The sequence below is a fragment of the Stenella coeruleoalba genome (assembly GCF_951394435.1).
Source record: "Stenella coeruleoalba genome assembly, chromosome: 2".
In the NCBI taxonomy this organism is placed as follows: domain Eukaryota; kingdom Metazoa; phylum Chordata; class Mammalia; order Artiodactyla; family Delphinidae; genus Stenella; species Stenella coeruleoalba.
This window is the reverse complement of record NC_137147.1, coordinates 103093026-103116171: the sequence shown is the minus strand read 5'-3', so window position 1 is coordinate 103116171 and position 23146 is coordinate 103093026. Positions and strand designations below refer to the sequence as shown.

The 23146-nt window shown below is 52.1% G+C and overlaps 1 protein-coding gene across 3 annotated transcripts in view; it reads left to right on the top strand.

Annotated features, from left to right (window-relative positions):
* Positions 1-23146, top strand: part of PCSK6 (proprotein convertase subtilisin/kexin type 6) — a 190570-nt gene that overhangs the window by 123417 nt on the left and 44007 nt on the right. For all 3 annotated transcript variants that reach the window (XM_079912965.1, XM_079912964.1, XM_079912966.1), the window contains exons 12-13: positions 10649-10837; positions 14555-14691. In XM_079912965.1, coding sequence (XP_079769091.1) covers positions 10649-10837; positions 14555-14691 — 326 coding nt within the window. The remainder of the gene's footprint in view (positions 1-10648; positions 10838-14554; positions 14692-23146) is intronic.

Genomic DNA, 23146 nt, shown 5'->3' with positions numbered 1-23146 from the left:
TGTCACTTTTATCTGGACTCAGATAAGCTTAAGGTGTAAACACTGGGATTTTTTTTTTAACATCTTTATTGGAGTATAATTGCTTTACAATGTTGTGTTAGTTTCTGCTGTAGAGCAAAGTGAATCAGCTATATGTATACATATATCCCCCTATCCCCTCCCTCTTGCGTCTCCCTCCCACCCTCCCTATCCCACCCCTCTAGGTGGTCACAAAGCACCGAGCTGATCTCCCTGTGCTATGCAGCTGCTTCCCACTAGCTATCTATTTTATATTTGGTAGTGTATATATGTCCATGCCACTCTCTCACTTCGTCCCAGCTTACCCTTCCCCCTCCCTGTGTCCTCAAGTCCATTCTCTTTTTTTTTTTTTTTTTTTTTGCGGTACGCGGGCCTCTCACTGTTGTGGCCTCTCCCGTTATGGGGCACAGGCTCCGGACGCGCAGGCTCAGTGGCCATGGCTCACGGGCCCAGCCGCTCCACGGCATGTGGGATCTTCCCGGACCGGGGCACGAACCCACGTCCCCTGCATCGGCAGGCGGACTCTCAACCACTGTGCCACCAGGGAAGCCCTCAAGTCCATTCTCTATGTCTGTGTCTTTATTCCTGTCCTGCCCCTAGGTTCATCAGAACCCTTTTTTTTTGGACGGCGGGGGGATCCATATATATGCGTTAGCATATAGTATTTGTTTTTCTCTTTCTAACTTACTTCACTTTGTATGACAGACTTTAGGTCCATCCACCTCACTACAGATAATTCGATTTCATTTCTTTTTATGGCTGAGTAATATTCCATTGTATATATGTGCCACGTCTTCTTTATCCATTCATCTGTCAATGGACACTTAGGCTGTTTCCATGTCCTGGCTACTGTAAATAGTGCTACAGTGAACATTGTGGTACATGAGTCTTTTTGAATTATGGTTTTCTCAGGGTATATGCCCAGTAGTGGGATTGCTGGGACATATGGTAGTTTTAAAAAAAATCTGTACGGAATTCCCTGGCAGTCCAGTGGTTAGGACTCTGCGCTTCCACTGCAGGGGGGCACAAGTTCAGTCCCTGGTTGGGGAATTAACATCCCGCATGCTGCGTCGCATGGCCAAAAAAATCAACTGTAAAGTAAATAAAATAGCAAGAATCCTATTCCGTTAGGAGAGGAGATCAGATTACTCTCCTGAATTCTGCTGTTGCCGCTGTCCATTGTATCCTTTTCAGAATGGTGTTACTCTAGGCTTTAAAATTGATGAAGAATGGAATGCATTTCTTTCTCTCTATAACTGTTTATTACCTTTGGAAAATGTGTGTTTAAAAGAAAAAGAAATGATGGGGTGATTAAAAGGGATTCTTGCTTTATCAACAAAGATAGATCATACTCTTCGAGCTCGCCCCTTCCTTAAAGGCATCTACCTCTTATAGTATGCCCTTCTGCTATAAAATGTTGAGAAAAGTGTTTCTTGCTGATGCCTTGCATACAGTAGAAATTCAGAAAGTATTTGTTGGATGAACAGCCACAGAAGGATCTTTTGAAAAATTGCATTTCCCTCCTGCTGCTAATTGTGAAGACTGACTGCCGGGTTATCCCTCCAAGGCCTGAGGAGCTGGTAGGCCAGCAGGCGAGTCTCAGCCTTGACATTTGAAAGCGTCGTTTTCTCTGGGGAGCCTTAGACTGTCAAACTCAGGAGAAAGTGGAAGGTTTTCTGAGATTAGGAGGCCTTTTGCATTCTTTTGCTTGGTTATTTGGAAGACCCCTGGCACACAGGCACTCAAGCTCCAGGTTAGGTGGTGCTGGACTCGGGGGCTGGGTCCCACCCGCGAGGCTGCCCTCTGCCCTGCCGCGTCCAGGCTGCAGCCCTTCCTTTCCACTGGCCTCCCCGTCGGGGCAGCTCCTGAATGAAGCATTCTTCTGCTGCCAGAAATAGTTTTAAGATGGGAGAGTGGTGCCTAGGTGGCGAAGGGTTGTTTTTATTTTTATTTTATTTTGTTTTTTAAGTGCTGGTACACGAAGTCTAGACAGCATGGGTTGAGGGGCGCAGCCATACTACACAGTGTGACATTGTTCCTGTCCTTTGAGGAAAGGTCCCCGCAAATTCCAGCAGACGGGAAGAATCGCACTGCTGTTTCTAAGGGAAAATCATCTTTACGTGTAGCAGTTTCAGACTCTCTGGAATATTCAGCCAATCTGCTGTCCCAAACCTCAACTGCACATTCAGTTGTTCCCAAGGACATAAGGGCCGAGAGAGAGACAGACAGCCAGGTGCTCCCACGTGGAAGGCAGATACGTGTTTAGCCCTGATAGCCTCATCTCCCGGCAGAGCTGCAGCCTGCCTGCCAGGGTCGCTTGAGCCAGAGCTGCTGAGCACCCCCAGTGCTTATGGCTGGTTTCCTTCATCAGGGTTCTTGTGTAGCTTTGCCTAAGCTGCTGGGACCGTTTAGCTTAAAGATGAAAAGGAAGTCTTCCCGCACGCCTGCTTCTCCCTCTGCCTCTCCCTGCTCCCTCTCTTCAGATGTTTCTTGATCTGGGGGTCCCCGAAGACGGCTGTCCACTCTCTTGGCCTCTTTCTGGTTTTTCCTTCTCATTGTGGAATCTTAGGATGCCGTGAATGTCCCAGACCTGGCTTCAGTGCTTCCTGTGGAGAAGAGCACAGAGAGAGGGAGGGAGGAAGGGGGGAGGGGGCCTCTTTGGCCACCCTTTGCGGACCCATGTACCCATGGGACACGTTTCCCTGTCTTCCCTCCTGAGTATAAGGCCCAGGCCAACCCTACTGTGACCTTCAGAGAACAGTGTTCCTTGCTATTAAGTGCAGGCGTCCTGGCAAGGACTGTGGCCACACCTGCCAGTTCTGCGGTGACGTCTGAGCCAGGGGGCCTGGGTGTCCATGGTCACGTGCAGGGCAGGAATGAAGAGCACTGACATCCTTCTTAACAACTTTGAGCCTCAGTTTCTTCTTCTGTGACGTGGGGATGTAAAACAGCTCCCAAACCTCACACCCTGGTTGGGGGTTTTGAATGAGTGAATATACGGGGAGTGCTCAGAACAATGCCTGGCTCACAGTAAGGGCCTGATAATTGCCGTCCATCACATTCACCTACGTATTTACAAGCAGCGTTGTTATAAAAGGACATCACATGCAGTCTGGTTTCATGAAATACCAGAAGAGTAAACAGCATGTGGTTAGTGCACAGTTAATTCTTGAACATCTAGAAATAGATGGTCTGCTCTGTAGATAAACCTAAGTATTCAGAGCTTTTAGTTTTGACGTATATTTTGTGTGGTGGGTGAGTTCTTTAATAAAAGACAAGCCGCACTAAACCACGGGCTGTCAGGATGGTAATCTTCCAAACCTGCTGAAGCTGAAGACGAGTACGTAAGTCCTCTTTGCTTTGGAGGACTCTGGCTGTCTTTCCAGCGCGAAGTTAGGAGACATGGATGTCATAGACCGTGTCGCTGTAGCCTGGGTTTTTAAAGATGCGAGGGAAGTGCCGGCTAGAAAATCCTGCGAGTCAAATAAGATACTTAAAAGCTGGGCCTCGTTTTCATTCACGGGAATTATACTAAGCTTGATTTTCTTCTTCACTTTTTCAGAAAGGCTATAAAAGTGTTCACTTTATCCTCCTCTATCCGACACCCACAGACTTCCAAATAATTCTGCACAGGCAGATGGCACTGGTCATGATCCTCTTTACCCTCCTGCAATTGACAAAAGTTCTGAGGAGATTCAAAACCATCTGTGCCCAAGACCAGGCAAGAACGTCTTCCACGTGTGTTTGAATGTCACAGCAGAGAGTCGGGCTCAGCGCACATTTTCACGGGTGTCATCTGTAAGGCCCGTAACAAGCCGTTCTCTATCGCAGACGTGCCCGTCGAGTTCAAGGGATTTCCCCTCCTGCTGCACCGACACGCAGCACTCGCTGAAAGCTGCATAGGCTGTGCTTTCCCCGTGGGTGCCTGAGAGGTGGGTCAGACACCACGGCCTGTTCCGGGGTGGGGTCGGTGACAGGCTGTAAAGAGACGGCCCAGGGAGATCTGGCAGCGCCTCGGAGTCGGGGGGCCTGGCCCCTCTCGTTCCTCGCCGCGCCCACCCCTGCAGGCCCCTCTCTCCTGGCGGCTCCCTGGCCACCTCCACGACCCCAGGGACTTCTTACTGTGTCTCAGGCGAGACGGGCTAAATCCCCCACCCCCAGTCCCTAGATGTACAGCATCCAGACTAGGGGTGTCCGTGTGGCCTTCCTGCAGAAGTGAGTACAGCTTCCCCCGACGGGTCTGTGATGGCAGCCCCCAGCCCCACCCATCACAGCCTCTCTCCTGCCGTGCTGCTGGCCTTTCTGCTCCTCTTGGCCTAAACCTGACTCTAGGGCGGGGCGTGGTGCTGGACAGAGCAGGCCAGCTGAGGGACGCCAGCAGGGCCCGAGTGGTCCCCCAGGGCACAGCGGGTGCCACGCTCATGTCTGAGCACAGGCTGGGTCCCGGGCAGGATCTGCAGAGAGGGTGGCCCTGTGACTCCTTGGGTCATGGCCGTGGGGACCATCTCCCTCAACAGGATGTACCCCAGGGGAGGACAGCCCCGTTAGGGCCGAGGGGCGGGCGAGGGTAGAGGGGTGTCAGTGCTCTTCGTTGTGACCACGGACACCCAGGTCCCTGGCTCAGAACCCACACGACCTCACGCAGAACTGGCAGGTGTGGCCACAGTCCTCACCAGGACGCCTGCACTTAATGCCAATGAACACCGTTCTCTGAAGGTCACACTAAGGTGGCCTGGTCCTTCTACTCAGGAGGGAAGACAGGGAAACGTGTCCCTCTGGGCAGGAGCGCATCCCAGGAGCTCAGGCAGGATGGAACCACGTCCCCCAGGACACGTTCCCTCCATCCCTCTGCATCCCGGCTGTGGGGCACACTGGCTCTGAGACGGGAAGGCACCTTGGCCTTGGCTACCTGCAGGCTCCTGCAGTCTCAGTCAGCTGCCACCACCCAAGGGGCCGGGCCCTGGTGTCTGTCATGCAGCAGGTCAGCTGGGCTGGCCCGGAGCACCTGTGTGGCTGGACCCATGCCGGCCCGACTCCAGGGCTCTGCAGCGGGGCTGTGGCACACAACTGGGGCTCACGGCTCTTCAGGCAGCTAGAAGCCCCTCTTTCCTGCTCTGTATTGTGCAGGTTCCCTGCCCTCCCAGCCCCTCTCCAGGGCATCTGATCCGTGCCCGCCGGCTACTGTATGAGGCCGCTGCTCCTGGCTTCCTCCATCATGGCATCCTACATGGGCCTGGGTGCCTTGAGGAAACTCAAGGGGTGCTCTGCAGTCCTGCGCTGGGGGTGACCGTACCCAGGCCCTTGACCTTTGTTCTGTCTCCTCATATCCCTTTAGTTAACTGTTTGTTTTCCTGCAGCCCTTGTCCTCCTTAGCTTTTTTTTTTTAAGACTTTTTGATGTGGACCATTTTTTAAAAATCTTTATTGAGTTTGTTGCAATATTGCTTCTGTCTTACGTTTTGGTTTTTTGGCCACAAGGCATCTTAGCTCCCTAACCAGGGATCAAACCTGCACCCCTTGCATTGGAAGGTGAAATCTTAATCACTGGACCACCAGGGAAGTCCCCTTATCTTATTTTTTGATGCAAACCTGTTTCCCCAGGCTTCCCTGGTGGAGCAGTGGTTAAAAATCCACCTGCCAATGCAGGGGACACAGGTTTGAGCCCTGGTCCACGAAGATCCCACGTGCCTCGGAGCAACTAAGCCCGTGCGCCACAACTACTGAGCCTGCGTGCCACAGCTACTGAAGCCCACACGCCTAGAGCCTGTGCCCTGCAACAAGATTAGCCACCTCAATGATAAGTCCACGCACCGCAACAAAATGTAGCCCCTGCTCGCCACAACTAGAGAAAGCCCACGCACAACAACGAAGACCCAACGCAGCCAAAAATAAATAATTAACCAAAAAAAGAAAAAACCTGTTTCCCCCACATTGTGAGCGCTCCCTACTTCTAAGACAAGCAGTTGAAGCTGAATGATACCATGATTCTCATTGTTCACAGTAGTTGTGTTCTATGATGTCACTACAAATGCTGACTTCATGAATGCAGCACCGTCTTCCTGGGAGCCTCTGGTCACGACACTTTTGTCAACCGGTCAATACAGAAACTTGTTTTATATGTGTTTCTGTCTAGAGACACTTTAAAGTGTATAGTTGACTTATTTGACAATGAGCCATGGTCGGCGGCACTGTAACTCAGGCCTGGATGATGCCTGAACCAACACATGGATTTTCTCCACAAGCCACATCAGTGCCTTCCTGTGCTTAGAATGCTAGCCAGCACTGCAGTACTGTGCTTGGGGCCATTTTAAACAGTGAAACCACCAACAGAAAGCACAAAAATGTGAAAAACGTGGCACTCGGTAGACCAGAAGAAGGACATTTGTTTATAGTATGAGCTTGTTTGACCTCAGCTGGGAACACACACACTGGGCAGTTCACATATTCTGCCTCTCTCTCTGCAAATGACCACAAACGCACCACAAGTATTGATTTGAAGTTATAAATAAATTTTAGTGAGTAGGTGAATTTGCAAATATGGACTCATGATAATGAGGATTGACTGTAATTTCCTTGTCTCCCCCCACCCCCATCAGATTGAGCCTTAGAATTGGAAGGAATGTTTAAAGTCAGCTGATTTAGCCCCTTCATTTCACATAGAAGAGAAATATGTGCCATAAACTTAAACACTGTGTGTTTAAAACACCTTACAGCCCAATTAATCATGGGCAGCCCTGTCCGAATTAATATACTGGATTAGCCTCTTTTTTTTTTTTTCAGCTCAATTTTATTTGCAGCCTAAATGATCGTCTGTGGTTTGATAATCAAAAGTAATTTCATCTAAGGAAAATCCTAAATGTGGACTAACCTGAGTAAGAAAGTCACAGAATCGCTGCCTCAGACTCTCATGACCCTCCTTCCCAGAACGGTCATCCTGGAACAGAGACCCAGGAAGTGACTCAGAACCTCCTTGCTGTCCCCATACAGATGGCCCCAGGCCCTCCCACAGGCCATGTTGCCTTCCTGAGTCTAATAAGTCTGTGCCAATGAACCCCTCTCCATCCAGTCATGACCCTTTAGAAGGTCGGTGCAGGGATTTCCTGGTTGACCTTCTGGTTGACCTTCATGCATGACCCTCCGTTGTCATGGTCCTCGGCTCTGCAGCAGCCTCTTCTCCCCCAGACAGATGCCAAATACCACAGGGGGAAGGACACTGCTGCTTTCTGGTTCTGCTGGGTCTCCAGCTCCACGTGACCTCAGGACTGTCGGGGGAGGAACTGAGCACTGCCCGCTTGGCCCCAGCCCTGCGCGTGGAAAGGTGGCGTCACCCTGGGGATGCTCGGGGCCAAGGCACAGGTCTGGCCTTGCAGCTGAGCTGGGAGAGGTCTTCAAGGTGGGAGTGAGGAATACAGGCAGACCTTGGAGATATTGTTGGTTCAGTACCAGACCACTGCAATAAAACGAGTCACATGAATTTTTTGGTTTCCCAGTGCATATAAAAGTTACGTTTCCAGTGTGCCGTAGTCTGTTAAGTGTGCGACAGCATTATGTTTAAAAAGACAGTGTACATACCTTAATAGAAGATACTTGATCGCCAAAAAAGGCTCACCATGATCTGAGCCTTCAGTGAGTCATAATCTTTTTGCAATAGTAACATCAAAGATCACTCATCACAGACCTCCAGAACTTTTAATAATAATACTGAAGTGTTTGAAGTATTGTGTGAATTACCAAAACGTGACAGTAAGTGAGCGGATGCTTTTGGAAAAGTGTCGCCGACAGACTTGCTTGTCGCAGGGTTGCTGTAGACCTTCAATTTGTACAGAACGCAATTAAGCGAAGTGCAGTGAAAGGAGGTCTGCGTGTGCTGACCTGTAGTGGCTTCCCAGCTTGAGCAGAAAGACGCGGGGAGGGAGAGAGCTTCTGCCCATGGCCCACCTTCTGCTGCTTTTCCCAGCCACTTGATTTACTAGAAAACATTTTTGCCTCTGGCTCTGAATGTCACTGATGCCGTAAGATTCTAAGCGTTGTGAGCGCCTTGAATTTAGTAAACTGCGAACTTGTTTCTATGCATTTTCAAGCAATTAGATGGTATTATGTACTAGAGAATACTGGAGGGAGGTACCAGGAAGTTACTATGAAGCCTGTGGGCTGGTCAGGAGAAGGGAGCTGCTGAGGGCCCTTAGGATGAAGGAACATCTGGAAGGTCCATAATTAAGTCTGACGTGTGGCTCAGCAGGAGGTGCCACGTCTCTGTCCCCAGAGCCCTCTTCTAAGGAGGGCAGCCCCCAGAGCTTGAATATCACTGGGTCTGGAGGGAGGTCTTATAGGACCTTTTACTGCTCAGTTCCCCTAGGTCCTGGGAAGATGGCTTTGTGCACAGACAACAATTTCGGAGTTTAGTAGCAGAGGAACATTTTCGGTTATCTTGGGAGCTTTAAGATCTCTCTACATCAGTTTTGGTGATTAAAGTACAACTTATCTGTGTTTGTGTTTCTGTGCATTGTTTAACCTAAACCCTGCAGCTTCTGTGCGTCAGACTGGCCAACCTTTGTGACCTCAGGGGCCTGGCAGCTGGGGTCCCTGAGCCAGAGTAAAAACAGCAGATTGCAAGAGGCTTTGACAATCTTGTTGAGAATGTCACATGCCCTGAACTGTGCTTTCCTCTAGATGTCCACACCAGGGCTGGGCCCAGGGAGGCGGCCGTGAGGGGGATCGGGCCGCCCTCTTTTTTCTCCTGCTCCTATTCTCTGAATGCCTGAACCTCATCCCTAAGATTAAGGTTTCCTGGCTGGGATCCCATGTCTGTTTCTAGAGCAGGGTGATTGCTCCACATCCTAATTGGCAAATGGTTCGGAGTGGGGGTAGATACAGAGTTTAAAACTTCATTATGACTTTTTTTTTTTTTTTTTTTTTGCGGTACGGGGGCCTCTCACCGTTGTGGCCTCTCCCGCTGCGGAGCACAGGCTCCGGACGCGCAGGCTCAGCGGCCATGGCTCACGGGCGCAGCCGCTCCGCGGCATGTGGGATCTTCCCGGACCGGGGCACGAACCCGTGTCCCCTGCATCGGCAGGCGGACTCTCAACCACCAGGGAAGCCCCATTATGACTTTTGTTTCTGTTTCACCCCCATCTTGCTCTTCAGCCCAGGAGAGCATGGGGTTGTTTAGTGGGTCTTCACACGGAGGGGTCCCCTCCCCCCAGCACCCACGCTGCCTTCTTAGTGCAAGAGGGCCGGGAATAGTTTACCTGGAGATACATGAGTGCCCGGTGGGGCTGGAACTCTCCAGAGCTTTCTTTTCTGCTCTGAGTCTCCCGCAGTGGGGGGCCCACTGACCTGTAAACACAGACGGTGAAACTTGGGAGAAGGCAGTGGAAGAAATCAGCATCTCTAAATCAATTTAGGATGTATGCAAATCATGTTTTCAAATATTTAGAGAGTCTCTGAGGGAGTTACATCACTGTTTATAAGTGTTTTGATTGTTTTTTATGACTCGGGCCCAGTCGAACCAAGCGACGTAATTCCTGAGATAGTGAGCCCACGCTGCCCCAGAGGGAAGTCGGGCATAATGGGAAAAGCGCTCCCCATAATAAACAGAGCGCTAGCCAAGCGGCGGGGAATTATTCCTGTGCTGCTGGGCGGAGGGTGGCCTTTGTTCAGTTTACAGACCATTAGGGTGAGCCGCGGTGGTGCAGACTCAGAGGGTGGCCCAGCTGGGGCTCTGCAGCAGCGTCGTGTGCAGGCTTGTCTGCTCCATCTGGGGAGCATGTGAGAAAATCCTGGTGGAACTGAGTCCTGAAGGACTGGGGCTTGGTGCCTGTCCTCAGATTCCACCCCAGATGATAAAGCTCCCCTGAGTTTGTACAGAGAACTGTCATCCACTCCCTTCACGGGGCGGGGGAGGAAGGGGCCCCCAGCCTTCAAGCAGACGGTCCTGAGCAGACCATCTCCTGTCCAGTCACTGTGGCCTCGACCAGTGCATTCAGCACAAGAGGCCAGGTCTGGCCCTGGGTCCCTTGTCTGTCTCCTCTTTCCTAGTTTCTTGAACACGAGTGTGGGTCCACACAAGCTGGGCACCTCTGGGGACTCAGAGCCTCAAACCCCAGCTCTGCCTCTCAGTAGCTCTGTGACCTTGGGCACGGTCCTGGATCTCTCTCTGGATCAAAAGGGTCGGTCCTCGTGAATTCTCACAACGGGGGCTGGTGTCCGGCACGCAGCCAACTCAGGAAATGTTTGCTGTTGTTATCATTCAGCATCACGACTTCTACCTTCAAGGCCAGTCTTTGAGACAGAAGTGCTGGGGTTTTAAAGCCTTGCAGACCCCAGGCGTTGAGGAGATGAGCTGGCCAAAGGGTTAGAGCACCGAGGGGCCGGATCCATGGGTACGTTAGCTGAGTCTGCACAAGAAGACATTCTTTAAATGTCTCTAAACAAAAAAAAAAAAAAAAAAAAAAAAATGTCTCTAAGCAAATTCCAGAATGATAAACCTCTTCTGGGCAGGTGATGTAACCCCGACAGGCACTTCTGAGTGTGAGACCAAGGGGCTGCGGCCGGGAGGCCTGGATCCGTCCCCCTCGTGTGCGACTGAGGGCTTCAGGTGCCAAGTACTAAGCCCCTCCCTCCTCCACCAGGAGCATCCCCGTGGTGCAGACGCTGAGGACCAGCGCCCTGACCACCGCCTGTGCCGACCACTCGGACCAGCGTGTGAGCTACCTGGAGCACGTGGTGGCCCGCATCACCATCTCCCACCCACGCCGAGGAGACCTGCAGATCCACTTGATTTCTCCCTCAGGGACCAAGTCTCAGCTTTTGGCGAAGAGGTAAATCTAGGCTGGCCTGGGGGGCCGGGGCGGGAGCCGGGCTCACCTCAAGGTCACATGACCCTGTAAGGCACCTGGCACATTGCGGGTCTAGCTGTTTCTGCCTCTTGAAGACACTCACACGTAGACCCAACAGACCTGAAAAAATAGCCTTCTGCAACCTGCCCTTCAAAGCTGCCCTGGGAAACTCTCCATTTCGGGCAGTAAGTAGTGACAAAGGTTTGTGGTGGTTTCATTGCTTAGTGGAGAAATGCATGGAATTCTGGCTATGACTTCGTTGCTGAGGTCATTGGAGATCATTTTTATCGTATTCATTCTGCATTTTAAGTGAGAACGTGTGTTAGAGGAGCTTGTGTCCTGGGGTAGAGCCTGCACGAGCAGGAGGCTCTGAGGGAGACAGACGCACAGGTGTTGGGAGGCTTCTCTCTGCGGAGGTCTTGCCCGTGCACTAGGATGGTCCCTGTGGAGCAGATGCTCTGAGAGGGAGGCTCTGGACTCTTGGAGCCCAGTGCATAGTTTGTGGTGCCCAGTTTGTGCAAGGCTGTGGAGTCCTTTCTTTGACAGACTTCGAGACAAGAAGAAGCGCTTTGCTGCGTTTATGTGACTTGCGGGTCATCGGAGTGAAGGGGTATCGGGAGCTCGGGGGGGGGGCTAGAGGGTCCTGGGCCTCTTTTTCCGGCTCCTTCCAGCTACGAGGCAGAGGGAGAAAAAAGGTTTCACGGGCAAATCAGCATTTCCCGCTTCTCTTGAAAAACGGAACTGGCAGTCGTGCCCAGTACCCCTCAGGATGCACCCTGAGACTGCCCTGCCCGCCGGACCGCAGCCCCCGCTGCCTGCGTGCTGCACCTGGGCCCCCTGGCCTCATTTGGGTCCCTTGCCCAGGACTGCAGCCCTTTCTTGGGGCTGCAGGATTCAGAAATGGGGGTGAGTGACAGCCTCCAGACAGGACCAGGCAGGAGAGGGGCCCTTTTTCTTGATGCCCCTCTGTCCCCAGCTGCTCTGCATGACACAGAGAGAGGCAGTCGGCCTCCATCAGAGAGAGGGGAGTATGCTGTGTCCTCCTGGGCACCCCCCCTGCCTCCCCAGCAGCCCAGTCTCTCTGTGGCAGGAGACTGTGGGCCCGCCCTGGGCTTGTCCTCAGTGCGCTGGACACACCCGGGGACCAGACCCTGGCTTCATCAGCTCCCAGGGCTTGGGCACCAAGCTTGGCCCCTGCTGGTCTCCCCCCTCACAGCACAAGAGTGACAGGTGGCATCTCCCCTCTGAAGGTAGGCCCAGGCCACCCTCTGCACGTGGGATGCCACCATGGGCACGAGTATTTTGAGGGTGCCGGCTGGCAAGCTACAGCTTTGTGCTGTTTTGCAACCAGAGTTGTTACTATTAATCAGAACTTTTAGAGATTGCCTTTAAAAGTCCAAATTTCTAGTGTTTCTTGAAAAATTGGAAGCTGTCCAATACTGGGCTCACGTTCCAGGGCAAATAGTCACTAGAGCACCGCAGGGCCCTGTCCTTGCACCAGCACTGAGGCCAGGTGTGGGCCGCTCGTGCCCAGGCTCTCATGAGGTCACCTCGCTGGACCCCCGTTTGCTCCAGGCCAGATGCCTAGAGGCATCCAAGTTGACAACCCTTGAATCTGAGGCAGGAGCTGGGTGCAGACTCCAAATGGTGGCCTGCATTGACCTTGAGCACGAGGAGGGTTGGGGTGGGGGCCGCAGTGACCAGGAAGGGCTGGCGTGGGCTCTGGAGCCCAGAGGCCTGAGCTCACAACCTGCTCCTTCACCTCCCAGCAGGGCATGTGGGAGCTGGCCACCACTCCTCAACTCTGGAAACGTCCTGTGACCCCTCCCTCACAGTTAAGAGTATTACAAGAACTAGATGTGATGATACAGGTGGAAATGCTGGCATGGTCTCTGGCTCAGGGGCTGGCTGTGCTCCCATCCTGCTTACACCTGCCTAGCCATCAGCAGAAACCTTCCAGCACCCAGCTCTGTGTTCATCCCTTCCTAACTTCCATTCCTCTGCTCAGGCCCAGGGTTGGAGCCCCTGGGATGAGAGAGCGGGCGCTGCTGAGCTCACCTGGTTCACAGCTGCCCGCTCCCTGGGTCACGCTGAGCCAGCACCATCAAGCATGCTCAACCCATCCGGAGCCACTGGGCCGTCATCTGAGTCGTGGGAATTTGGTTTTTTCCAACGCAGTTTGTGTGATTATACCAAGAATTTGTGTTTTAGGATCCAGTCGCTTCTCGGCCTTTTGGCTAAGATCAAGTGTAGGATCGATTACCTTCTACTTTATTTCACATCTTGCTTAATTCAGAAGCTTTTTTCAGGTTTCCAGGTGTTTTTTGCTCCGAGTAAGCTGACATCTTAAGTACCTCAGCCCTTGAAAGAGCTTGTCTTTGTTCTGTCCCCAGTGCCCTAGATTCAGTCTGGCATCGTGTGTGAAGATCAGCCTTGACCCTTGTGGTTTCTTAGAAGAAAGTAGAGGTTTTCCCCTCCCCGCACTGTTCTCCACGCAAAGCACATTTCCTTGATGAACATTTTTGTACAATGGCTGTTTGGAGAACCCCCAATTGGGAATTGAATCTGACATCACACAAAACATGTGTCTGAATTTCTGATGAACAGTAAAGAGCCTCTACATTAAAAAATTGTTATTCCAAAATAGAGATAGAAAATTAGGCTGTGAAGGAAGAGTCCAGAATTGTTCCTTCTACAGAGACTGAGGGGCCCTGGGTGCTGGAGAGGGAGGGTGTCCATGAGTTGCTCCCTGTTTCTGCCTGAACCAAGCGTGAGAAAATGGACCGGGGCCGAAGGTCCAACAGGAAGGACCTTCTTCCAGTCTGGAAGGACCGAGGGGGCTCTTGCACCTGCAGGGGACACGGGCCATGGGAGGAGCGCCCAGGGGTGCCTCCTGCCCGCAGTGGAAAACCACCAGGCCTGTTGTGTTCTCTCCCCCAAATGCAGCTGTGGAAACCTGCTAAGCCCTGGAGATTAAGGGACAACATCTTTCCCACAAGTTTGAGTAGTTGTTCATTTTTTCTTGCTTGTATCTTCTGGAGAAGAACCACACGAGCTGGCTCTCAGACAAATGTGAAAGATTCCTTCGTTCCATAAACCAGCATTTTAGAAAGGCCTCCTTTGTGATGACCTTGCGGCTTTGGGGGAAGGATGGTGTGGCCCAGCCTCCATCCAGGACCTGGGAGTCACAGGCTCTGTAGGATGCCTACTGCGGTGGAACATGGGGGCATTCGTTGGTGATGGAGAGAACCCAGAACAGGAGTCAAAATGCCCTTGAGGGCATTCCATCTCAGCCAGTCACTGGAGGGGGGACCTGCAGTAGATGCCTACTCCCGGGGCCTCTGGTCTGCGAATTAGGGTTGGGGGAGGAGCCTACCGCTGACCCAGCCGCTGCCCTATGCTGGCGCCACCTGTGCAGCCTGACTGCCTTCCTTTCAGAGTGTTTGGAGACCCGGTGAGGTCACGGAGGTGAAGGTGCCGTGCAGGGCTGTGCTGCACAGCCAGGGCCTGAAGGCATCAGCGTCTCCTGCACCTTCACGCCAGCCACGGGCCAGGCCCCTTCCGCCCTGGGAGGCACGTCAGCCAGCTGTGCAGTCACCTGGGCATAATTCCCAGGCAGGAGAGCCCTCGGTGGGCTGGTCACCCTGGCCACCATCCCTCTGGGGACCCTGTGTCCTGACCCCACGTTTCCGATTGCAGGTTGCTGGATCATTCCAACGAAGGCTTTACAAACTGGGAGTTCATGACCGTGCACTGCTGGGGAGAGAAGGCCGAGGGGGAGTGGACCCTGGAAATCCAGGACATGCCATCCCAGGTCCGCAACCCAGAGAAACAAGGTCAGTGGGTCTTGGGAAAGTCCCAGCAACTTTTGTATTTCGATCCTTTTCTTAACTCTAGACTTTTATTCAACTGCAGTACCTGGATCATTCCTTGCTGTTGTTTTTTCTTGGAGGTAAAATTTACATAATATAAATGTCACTGCTTAAATTGTTGTTAAGTGTACAATTCCATGGCTTTCAGTGCCTTCACAGTGTTGTGCAGCCGTCACCACGATCTAATTCCAGAACTTTGGCATCACGCCGGAGGGAAATCCCAGTACCCATTACACAGTCATCCCCATTCCCCCACCCCTCCCAGCTCTTAGCAACTCCTCACCTATTTTCTGTTTCTGGATTTGCCTCTTCTGGACATTTCATATAAATGGAATCATACAACACGTGACCTTTTGTGACTGGCTTCTTTCATTTAGCTTGATGTTTTCAAGGTTCGTCCGTACTGTAGCAGGTGTCAGTGTTTCTTTCCTTTATGTGACTAAATACTCTCCCACATCTTGTTTATTCATTCATCAGTTGGTGGACAGCTGGGTTGTTTCTACTTAATAGCTATTATGAACATCCATGCACACGTTTCTGTGTGGACATGTGTTTTCAGTTCTTTTGGCTGTATACCTAGGAATGTAATTGCTAGGTCATATGGTAACTGTGTTTAACTTTTTGAGGAACTGCCGAACTGTTTCACAGTGGCCAGACCCTTTTACATTTCTGTCAGCAAGATGTGAGGATTTTAATTTCTCTACCAGCACTTTTTTAAAATTATAACCATCCTACTGGATGAGAAGTGGTATCTCATTGTGGTTTTGATTTTCATTTCCCTTATGATCAGTGATGTTGACCATCTTTTCATGTGCTTCTTGGCCATTTTATATCTTCTTTGGAGACATGTCTATTCAAGTCTTTTGCCCACTTTTAAATTAGATTGTTTGTCTTTTATTATTGAGTTATAATCATACAACAAGAGTTGAGTAAGAGTTCTTTAAATATTCTGGATACTAGACCCTTATCGGTTAATATGATTTGCAAATTTTTTCTCCCATTATGTGGGTTTTTCTTTCACTTTATTGATAGTGCCCTTTGGTGCACAAAAGTTTTGTTTTTTTGTTTTTTTTGCGGTATGCGGGCCTCTCACTGTTGTGGCCTCTCCCGTAGCGGAGCACAGGCTCTGGATGCACAGGCTCAGCGGCCATGGCTCACGGGCCCAGCCACTCCGCGGCATGTGGGATCCTCCCGGACCGGGGCACGAACCCACGTCCCCTGCATCAGCAGGCGGACTCTCAACCACTGCGCCACCAGGGAAGCCCTGTTTTGTTTTGTTTTTTAATTAATTAATTAATTTTTGGCTGCATTGGGCCTTCGTTGGTGCGCACAGGTTTTCTCTTGTTGCGGAGAGTGGGGGCTACTCTTTGTTGTGGTGTGTGGGCTTCTCATTGCAGTGGCTTCTTTTGTTGCGGAGCATAGGCTCTAGGCACTCCAGCATCCGTAGTTGTGGCACATGGGCTTAGTTGCTCCGCAGCATGGGGGATCTTCCCGGACCAGGGCTCGAACCCGTGTCCCCTGCATTGGCAGGTGGATTCCTAACCTCTGCACCACCAGGGAAGTCCCAAAACCTATGTTTTCTTCTAAGAGTTTTATAGTTTTAGCTCTGTACGTTTAGGACTTGGATCCATTTTTAATTACTTTCTGTATGTAGCATGAGGTAAGAGTCCAAATTCATTCATTTGCACGTGGCTGTCCAGTTGTCCCAGCACCATTTATTGCAAAGACTATTCTTTCCCCGGTGAATGGTTTTGACACCTTGTCTAAAATCAATTGGCCATAAATGTATAAGCTTGTTTCTGGACTCCCAACTCTATTCCACTGGTCCATAGGTCTCTCCCTATGTCAGTAACACACCGTTTTGATTACTGAAGGTTTGTAGTAAGTTTTTTTGTTTGTTTGTGTTTTTTTGCGGTATGTGGGCCTCTCACTGCTCCCATTGCGGAGCACAGGCTCCGGACGCACAGGTTCAGCGGCCATGGCTCACGGGCCCAGCCGCTCCGCGGCATGTGGGATCTTCCCGGACCGGGGCACGAACCCGTGTCCCCTGCATCGGCAGGTGGACTCTCAACCACTGCGCCACCAGGGAAGCCCTGTAGTTAAGTTTTGAAATCAGGGATATGTGGGTCCTCTGACTTTTTCTTTTTCAAAATTGGTTTGGCTAATCAGGGTCCCTTGCAATTCCATATGAATTATAGGATCAGCTTGTTAAGTTCTGGAAAAAGGGTAGTTGGAATTTTGATAGAGATTTTGCTGAATCTGTGGGTCAACTTGGAGAGTATCGCTGTCTTAACATCATGAAGTTTTCCCATCCGTGGACACAGATGTCTTTCCATTTATTTAGGGCTTCTTTCAGCAGTATTTTGTAGTTTTCAGTCTACTTCCTTGGTTATGTTTGTTCCTAAGTAGTTTATTCTTTTTGATGCTATTGTGAATGGAATGGTTTTTTCAGTGTTTTCAGATTGTTTACTTCTCTGGTAATTTTTGCTCCCTTTCATAACTCTTAGCTAGTAGTCGTCTGTTTAACCCATCTTTATTAAATGCCTGCTACTGTCTAGGCATTGATCTAGGTGACAGGGTACATACACCAGGAAGGAAAAGCACGTAACTGTGATGTCTTGTCCTGTAACCACCACCGAGGTGCTGAGCTCTACCGAAGTCCCTCTGTCGGGTTCCTGGTGGAGTGCAGGGACTGTGCTCCAGTCTGGCTTGTCTGTGGAACAATTTTACCCAAGGTTTGTTTTCTCTGATCAGCTGTTCCCTGTGGCCTTCTCTGCAGACATGCTCTTCTTTTTGATGACCCTAAACCCTTCCTCTGCCCTGATTCTTTTCTGATTCTCTGTAAAACAGTTTCACGGATTTTTTTTTTTAATCAGGGAGAAGGGAGGAGCATTGACTTGCTTTATGCAAAAAAATTGACTTTAAGTGATCAAGTCGTCTCTGAGGTCCCCCTACCCGCCCCCCAAATCACTTTCTTTCTGCCTTTAAAATAATAACTATTATGCAATACATTAGTGGAACAAATTCTGAAAATACAAAAACTTAACATTTTAAATCACTTGAAATTGACGTCTTTTAAAACTAGACGCTCCTCCTCAATTAGTCCTTTAAAAGCCCCGGAGTGCATCGGCCCTATTAAAGGTCCAGGGTCGGCTCGTCAGGCCGGCTGCATCCCCTGCGCCACGGGCAGAGGCAGGGTCCCCGCGCCAGCCGGCACCACCCCAGCCACTCGTGCAGGGGAGCAGTGAAGGCCGTGCATCCACACGCCACAGCCAGCTGACTGTTGGAAGCGCGGGATGAACCTGGTGGGTGTTTATGTTTCTCAGCACTTAGTAAGTCAGGGCTCCTCTCTGGACCTCAGCATCCTCGGCTGGGATGTGGAGCTGAGCTGGATGCTCTCCTGACCGTGGCCTGTGTGGTACGTCCACATCCTGGAAGGGGCCTTGCTGGCCTGGATGCTCCTCTGTGCTCTCTGGCCTGTCCGGACCCCACTCCTCTTCCAGACCCAGCTCCAGACAGCCTACTGTGGGGCTGGGTGGGCACAGAGCAGGCAGGCGCCTAGGAGACCCCGGTCCTCCTCGTCTAGCGCTCCCACTGGGGTTTTGTCGACACGCAGGTGGTGATGCAGTGTGCCCGGTGGTGCCCGAGATGCGGCAAGGCCAGATTGAGCCGAGCTGTGTGGACTGTCGTCAGGACTGATGTTGGTGGGACGCCCTGGAGGGATTCTGAGCAGAGGAGGGGCACGGTCTGAACCACCATGTGGACAGGGTCACTCTGACAGCTGGATCGGAGTGACTGAGTGTGGCTGGAGTGGGGAGAGGGCAGAGGTGGGGGGGGCAGTTAGGAGGCCATTGCAGTGTGAGGTGAAGGTGACCCTGACTGGGGCGGGGGGGCAGCAGTGGAGGTGTTGAAAGCAGCCGGTTCCTAAAGTAGAGTCAAGAGGACATGCTGGCAGATCAGACGTGGGTGCCGAGAGGGGAGGGGGCCCCGAGGACTCCGGAGGTTTGTCCTGTGCGTCGGGAGAAGGAGTGCAATTTCCTAGATCTGGGACATCGCGGGGGAGTGGGTGCTGGGGGGAGGGTCAGGAGCTCAGTTTGAAGGTGCCTGTGACATACCCAGGTAGAGCAGTGGACCTGGAGGCCGGGTGCACACATTTCAGTGCTGTGGGCAGATGGCGGGTCTTGAAAGCCACGCGTGTGGACGGACTCCCCCAGGGGTGAGTGGGATCACCCTCTGCCTGCAGGATGTGGGCACCGGAAGGGAACCTGTTTCCGTAACGATTCCACACGGGTGCACATGCCGAGCTGGGGGCTGCTTCGGTGCAGTGCAGAAGTGCGTGCCGTGCACCTCCCCACCACCCCATCCTGCCCATCCACTCCCCGCCTCGGGCCTGCACCGCACGTGCTGGCTCTGCCCTTGTCCTGCTGACATTTGCTCTCTGGAGTCTGGTCCTCCGGCGGCTGCTGTGTCCCCAGTGCCTCCTGCTGCATGGCTGGTGATGGACACAGAAGCTGTCTGGTGAACGAACGAGGACAGGTGTGATCAGCCCGTGACCGATGCTCTGCCTGCTGCAGAGGACACAGCCTTAGTGGAGGAGGGGGCAACCCCGAATTAAGTCCTAGACAGGCCGTCTCCCTCCCTGAGTGTGGGTGGCATCTGGGCCTGGGCCAGTTGAGACCGGTGCAGAATACACACCCCCTGGTACCTTCTAGCTCTGACCTTCTGTGACCTGCTGGACTCTGGGGGGCGGGGACCCTTCCTTCAGTGTTGTCACAGAGGGTCTCCTCGTGCCTACAGTGGCCCCGGGGGTGGGTTCATTTGTCTGAGCTCCGCCCTGTAGAAACACCATTCCTGAGGCTGCCTTATGGAAACGGGTGGCCAGTGGCTATTGACAAACCACACACCTGCTTCCCGGGCAGGACGAGGTCGGGCTCTCCATCTCGGCTGCCCGTTCAGCCACCTGCTCAGCCGTTCAGGCGCTACCTAGCACCTCCTCCCCGAGCGCAGCCGAAGTCTGCGTTGGCTCCATCGGCATCTCTGCACATAGATGGGGGCGGGAGGGAGAGAGTAAGGACTGTGACAGCCAGGCTCTGAACCATGCAGGTCAGCCTGGCGGGACCTCAGCCTGCGAAGGTGACACAGAAGACCAGGGTTTCCCCCTGACACAGACCCCGAAGCCCAGTAGAAGTGCAGGCCTTCGAGATGCTGTTGGTGCTGAGGCTGTGATGGGTCCCAGCGGGCATGTCGTTCCCTCCCTGGTTGTCAGCTCAAGGTGGCCTGTAGGTACCGGGTCTCCGTTGGCCTCGGTGCCAGACATAAAGGAGCAACACACGGTCACGGCCCTCAGAAAGCACGGCCCCTGTCCTTCCTCTGCAGTGATTCCAAGAATGGGTCCTGGGGCGCGGGGCTGCGTCTCTGTTCATTTCAGTCCCCCTCAAATCTCTGCATCGTAATTGCTTAAAAAAAAAAAAAGCCAATTCAGTTCCAGTGGTATGCTGGGTGAGAGTGCTCTAAAATCTGAGATAAGACCGGGGCTTGCTGAGTAATTCAGTTGTCTGGATGACCCGCTCCCTCAAGCAGTACTCACCTCCTGTCACACTGAGCCTGGTTTATGTTGTTAGTTTTAAAACTCTTTTCTTTACAACTGAGGAGCAGATTACTCATTTGTTTTTCTCTTCAGTTCCTGGGCCAAGGAGAGGGTGTGTCTTCTCCTGGGATCACGCTCCTCTGGAGGCAAGTTAGGGATGGGACTGAGTACAAATCCTGCTTCACAGCCAGGTTGCCTTTGCAAGTGGTGTTTCAATCATTCCCGTCCACGTTCAGCGCACCTTTATTGAAATCTAAATCAGTCCCAACTTGGGGCTACTAGGACCTTGCCTTGCCGCTCGCTGGGGGAGCAGGGCTGGGCTCAGGTGTGGTGGGGAGGGCACCCCAGAGGCAGGTAGGCTGGCTGAACCCCCTCCCCCAGCACTTCCCCCACAGGCCACACCACCACCACATAGAGAGAGGCCAGGCCCAGCACCGCAAGCCGCCAACAGCACCGTCAGAGCAGAGCAGGGGTCCCATCCTGCAGAACATCTCTCGGGGAAGAGTGGCTGCATTTTACAAAGTTTCCATCTCGAATGCGCTAGCTTTTCAGTTTGGGCACTGAATGCAGAAAGTTCCAATTCTCTGGGAGACGTGTTCTTCATTCTCCTGTATCTGCCTGGGGCAGGCCTGGGGTCAGCTTCTGGTGCCCCTGCTTTCCTGAATCGCTGTTGCCGTTGTTCGGGCTGCCATAGCAGAGTGTCATAGACTGGGGTGCTCATCAACAACAGGCATGTCTCTCTCACAGTCTGGAGGCTGGAAGCCCAAGATCAGGGGCCAGCGTGGTCGGGTTCCGGTGGGGGCCTCTTCCAGGTTGGACATGATGACCTGGGCCCAGTAATTGAGGGGCGGAACCTTCCCATCCGCCCTCCTCACCTTGAGCTCATGCTGGTGATCACACCTAGGGCACAAGGCAAAGCCTGTACACCTGCTGGCATCAGGCCAGCCTCCCAGCCTAGGTGTGCACACTGCTCTGCGTCTGGGTGCAGGGAGGCCCCCAGCACCCCTGTGACCTGGGGCTCCTGCAGGCACCCCTGCACATGCGCGAGGCTGTGGATCCTCCCTGCTCGGCTGGGATCAGCCCAGCTTTGAGCAGCATTGGGATGTCCTCCTTGGTCTTCTCACTCATTCACACACTTACCTGCTATGCGCTGAGTCCGCTGGGCAGGCACAGGGCTGAAACATGCTTCTTCCTCCCTCCCCTATGCACCCCCGAGCACCCTGCTCAGCGCCCCACGTGGAGACTTTGCTGGGGCTGTGGTTTCTCTCTGTGCGGGTCCCGCACTTGCCCTGCGAGGGGGAGTCAGGAGCCATTGATGTTTGAATGGAAAGCATAATCAAGCATCCTTCCAATCCTCTTTCTGTGATCACAACAGATATCTTATTTAATGGCCCCAACAGGACTTAGTCTTATGTACTTGGCATTCACATCGTAATAGACTTTCTGAGATGATTGATGGCATTTAAAAAAATCCTGTTGTTCTCCTGAACTCAGGGAACTCACTTTTTCCCTCGATTAAAATTTCTCCTTTTTTCTCTAATCTTCCCTCTGTTTTCAAAAGAGCAGCAGCCCACATGTGCCAGGCTTCTCTTGGTTTCCATAGCATTTCCAGACTCTCACTGAAGGAACAAGCGAGGAATATGATGATAACGAGTGCTTATGTATTTTCCATTAGGCACTGGGTGTTATCTCATTGCTAAAAGTCCGTATAGAATCAGGGCATCTTAAACAGAGTCCTAGCCGATAAGGAATTAAGGTTTATGAAAATAAAAACGTCTTATTGCTAGCGATACACACCACAGTATTTACAAGTGAAATGTTAGTGGTGTCTAGGATTAGCTTTAGAACACTCCAGGGGTGTGGGATGGGAAAGTGGAGGATGGGGAGGGCATGAACAGACGAAGTAGGACAGGCCGAATATCCATGATCGTTGGGAGTTCATTGTACTGTTTTCTCTGTTTTGTGTTTATTTGAAAATTCACATCATGAAAAGTTTTTTAAAATACATGTATGGGGAACATCTCTTCCAAAGTGGTCAGAAGGAAGAACTGTTACGCAGATTGGGCTGGCACAATTAAATAAAGATGTAGGTGCTTTAGAGTAAATACACCTCAATTTTCCACAAGTGTGAAAAAAAAATGTTCAGTACGCCACTGAAGAACTAGTTTCTTTGGACTTTCTTACCCTCAGACAGTCAGTCTAAAATCTATGAAGGAATATGGCAGGGTCCCAAACTCTGTGTGTGCATGTGTGTAAGTGTGTATGTGCCTGCACATATGGGAGTGGGTATCGTATGTGTGCCCGTAGGTAAGTTATCTGTGTGTATACATGTGGGTGTGTGTGCGCGTGCATGTGTGGGTGTGGTGGGTATGCACGTGTGCGTGTGTGTTTGCTTGTTTTTAAAGAACCAGCACAGCCTAGCAGTTGAGCCCTGGAGCTGGCCTGCTCAGCAGACCCCTGTCCTGCGTCTCACCAGCAGTGGCCCTGGATGGGTCACTCCTCCCGCTGAGCCTCAGGGCCTCCTCTGCATAGGGCTGTTGGGAGGATTAAATGAAGCGGCACATGTGAAGTGCTCAGTGTTACGAAGCTTACTCCTCATGGCAATTACTGTGTGTTTTTATCCTCCTTCTGTGGGAGAGAAAGCTGGTTCAAGCCCCACATAGAGCCTGACTGAGCTCACCTAGCGTAAGGGCGCAGCCTGGAGCCAGGTGTGCTTCTGCACAGACGGGCCCGGCCCACTCCATCCCTCCCGGTGGGTGAGTCCCCACGCACCCACCCAAGGTGCACCCAGCAGGCACATTTCGTGGATGTTTTCCTCTTCAGCCCTGTGGC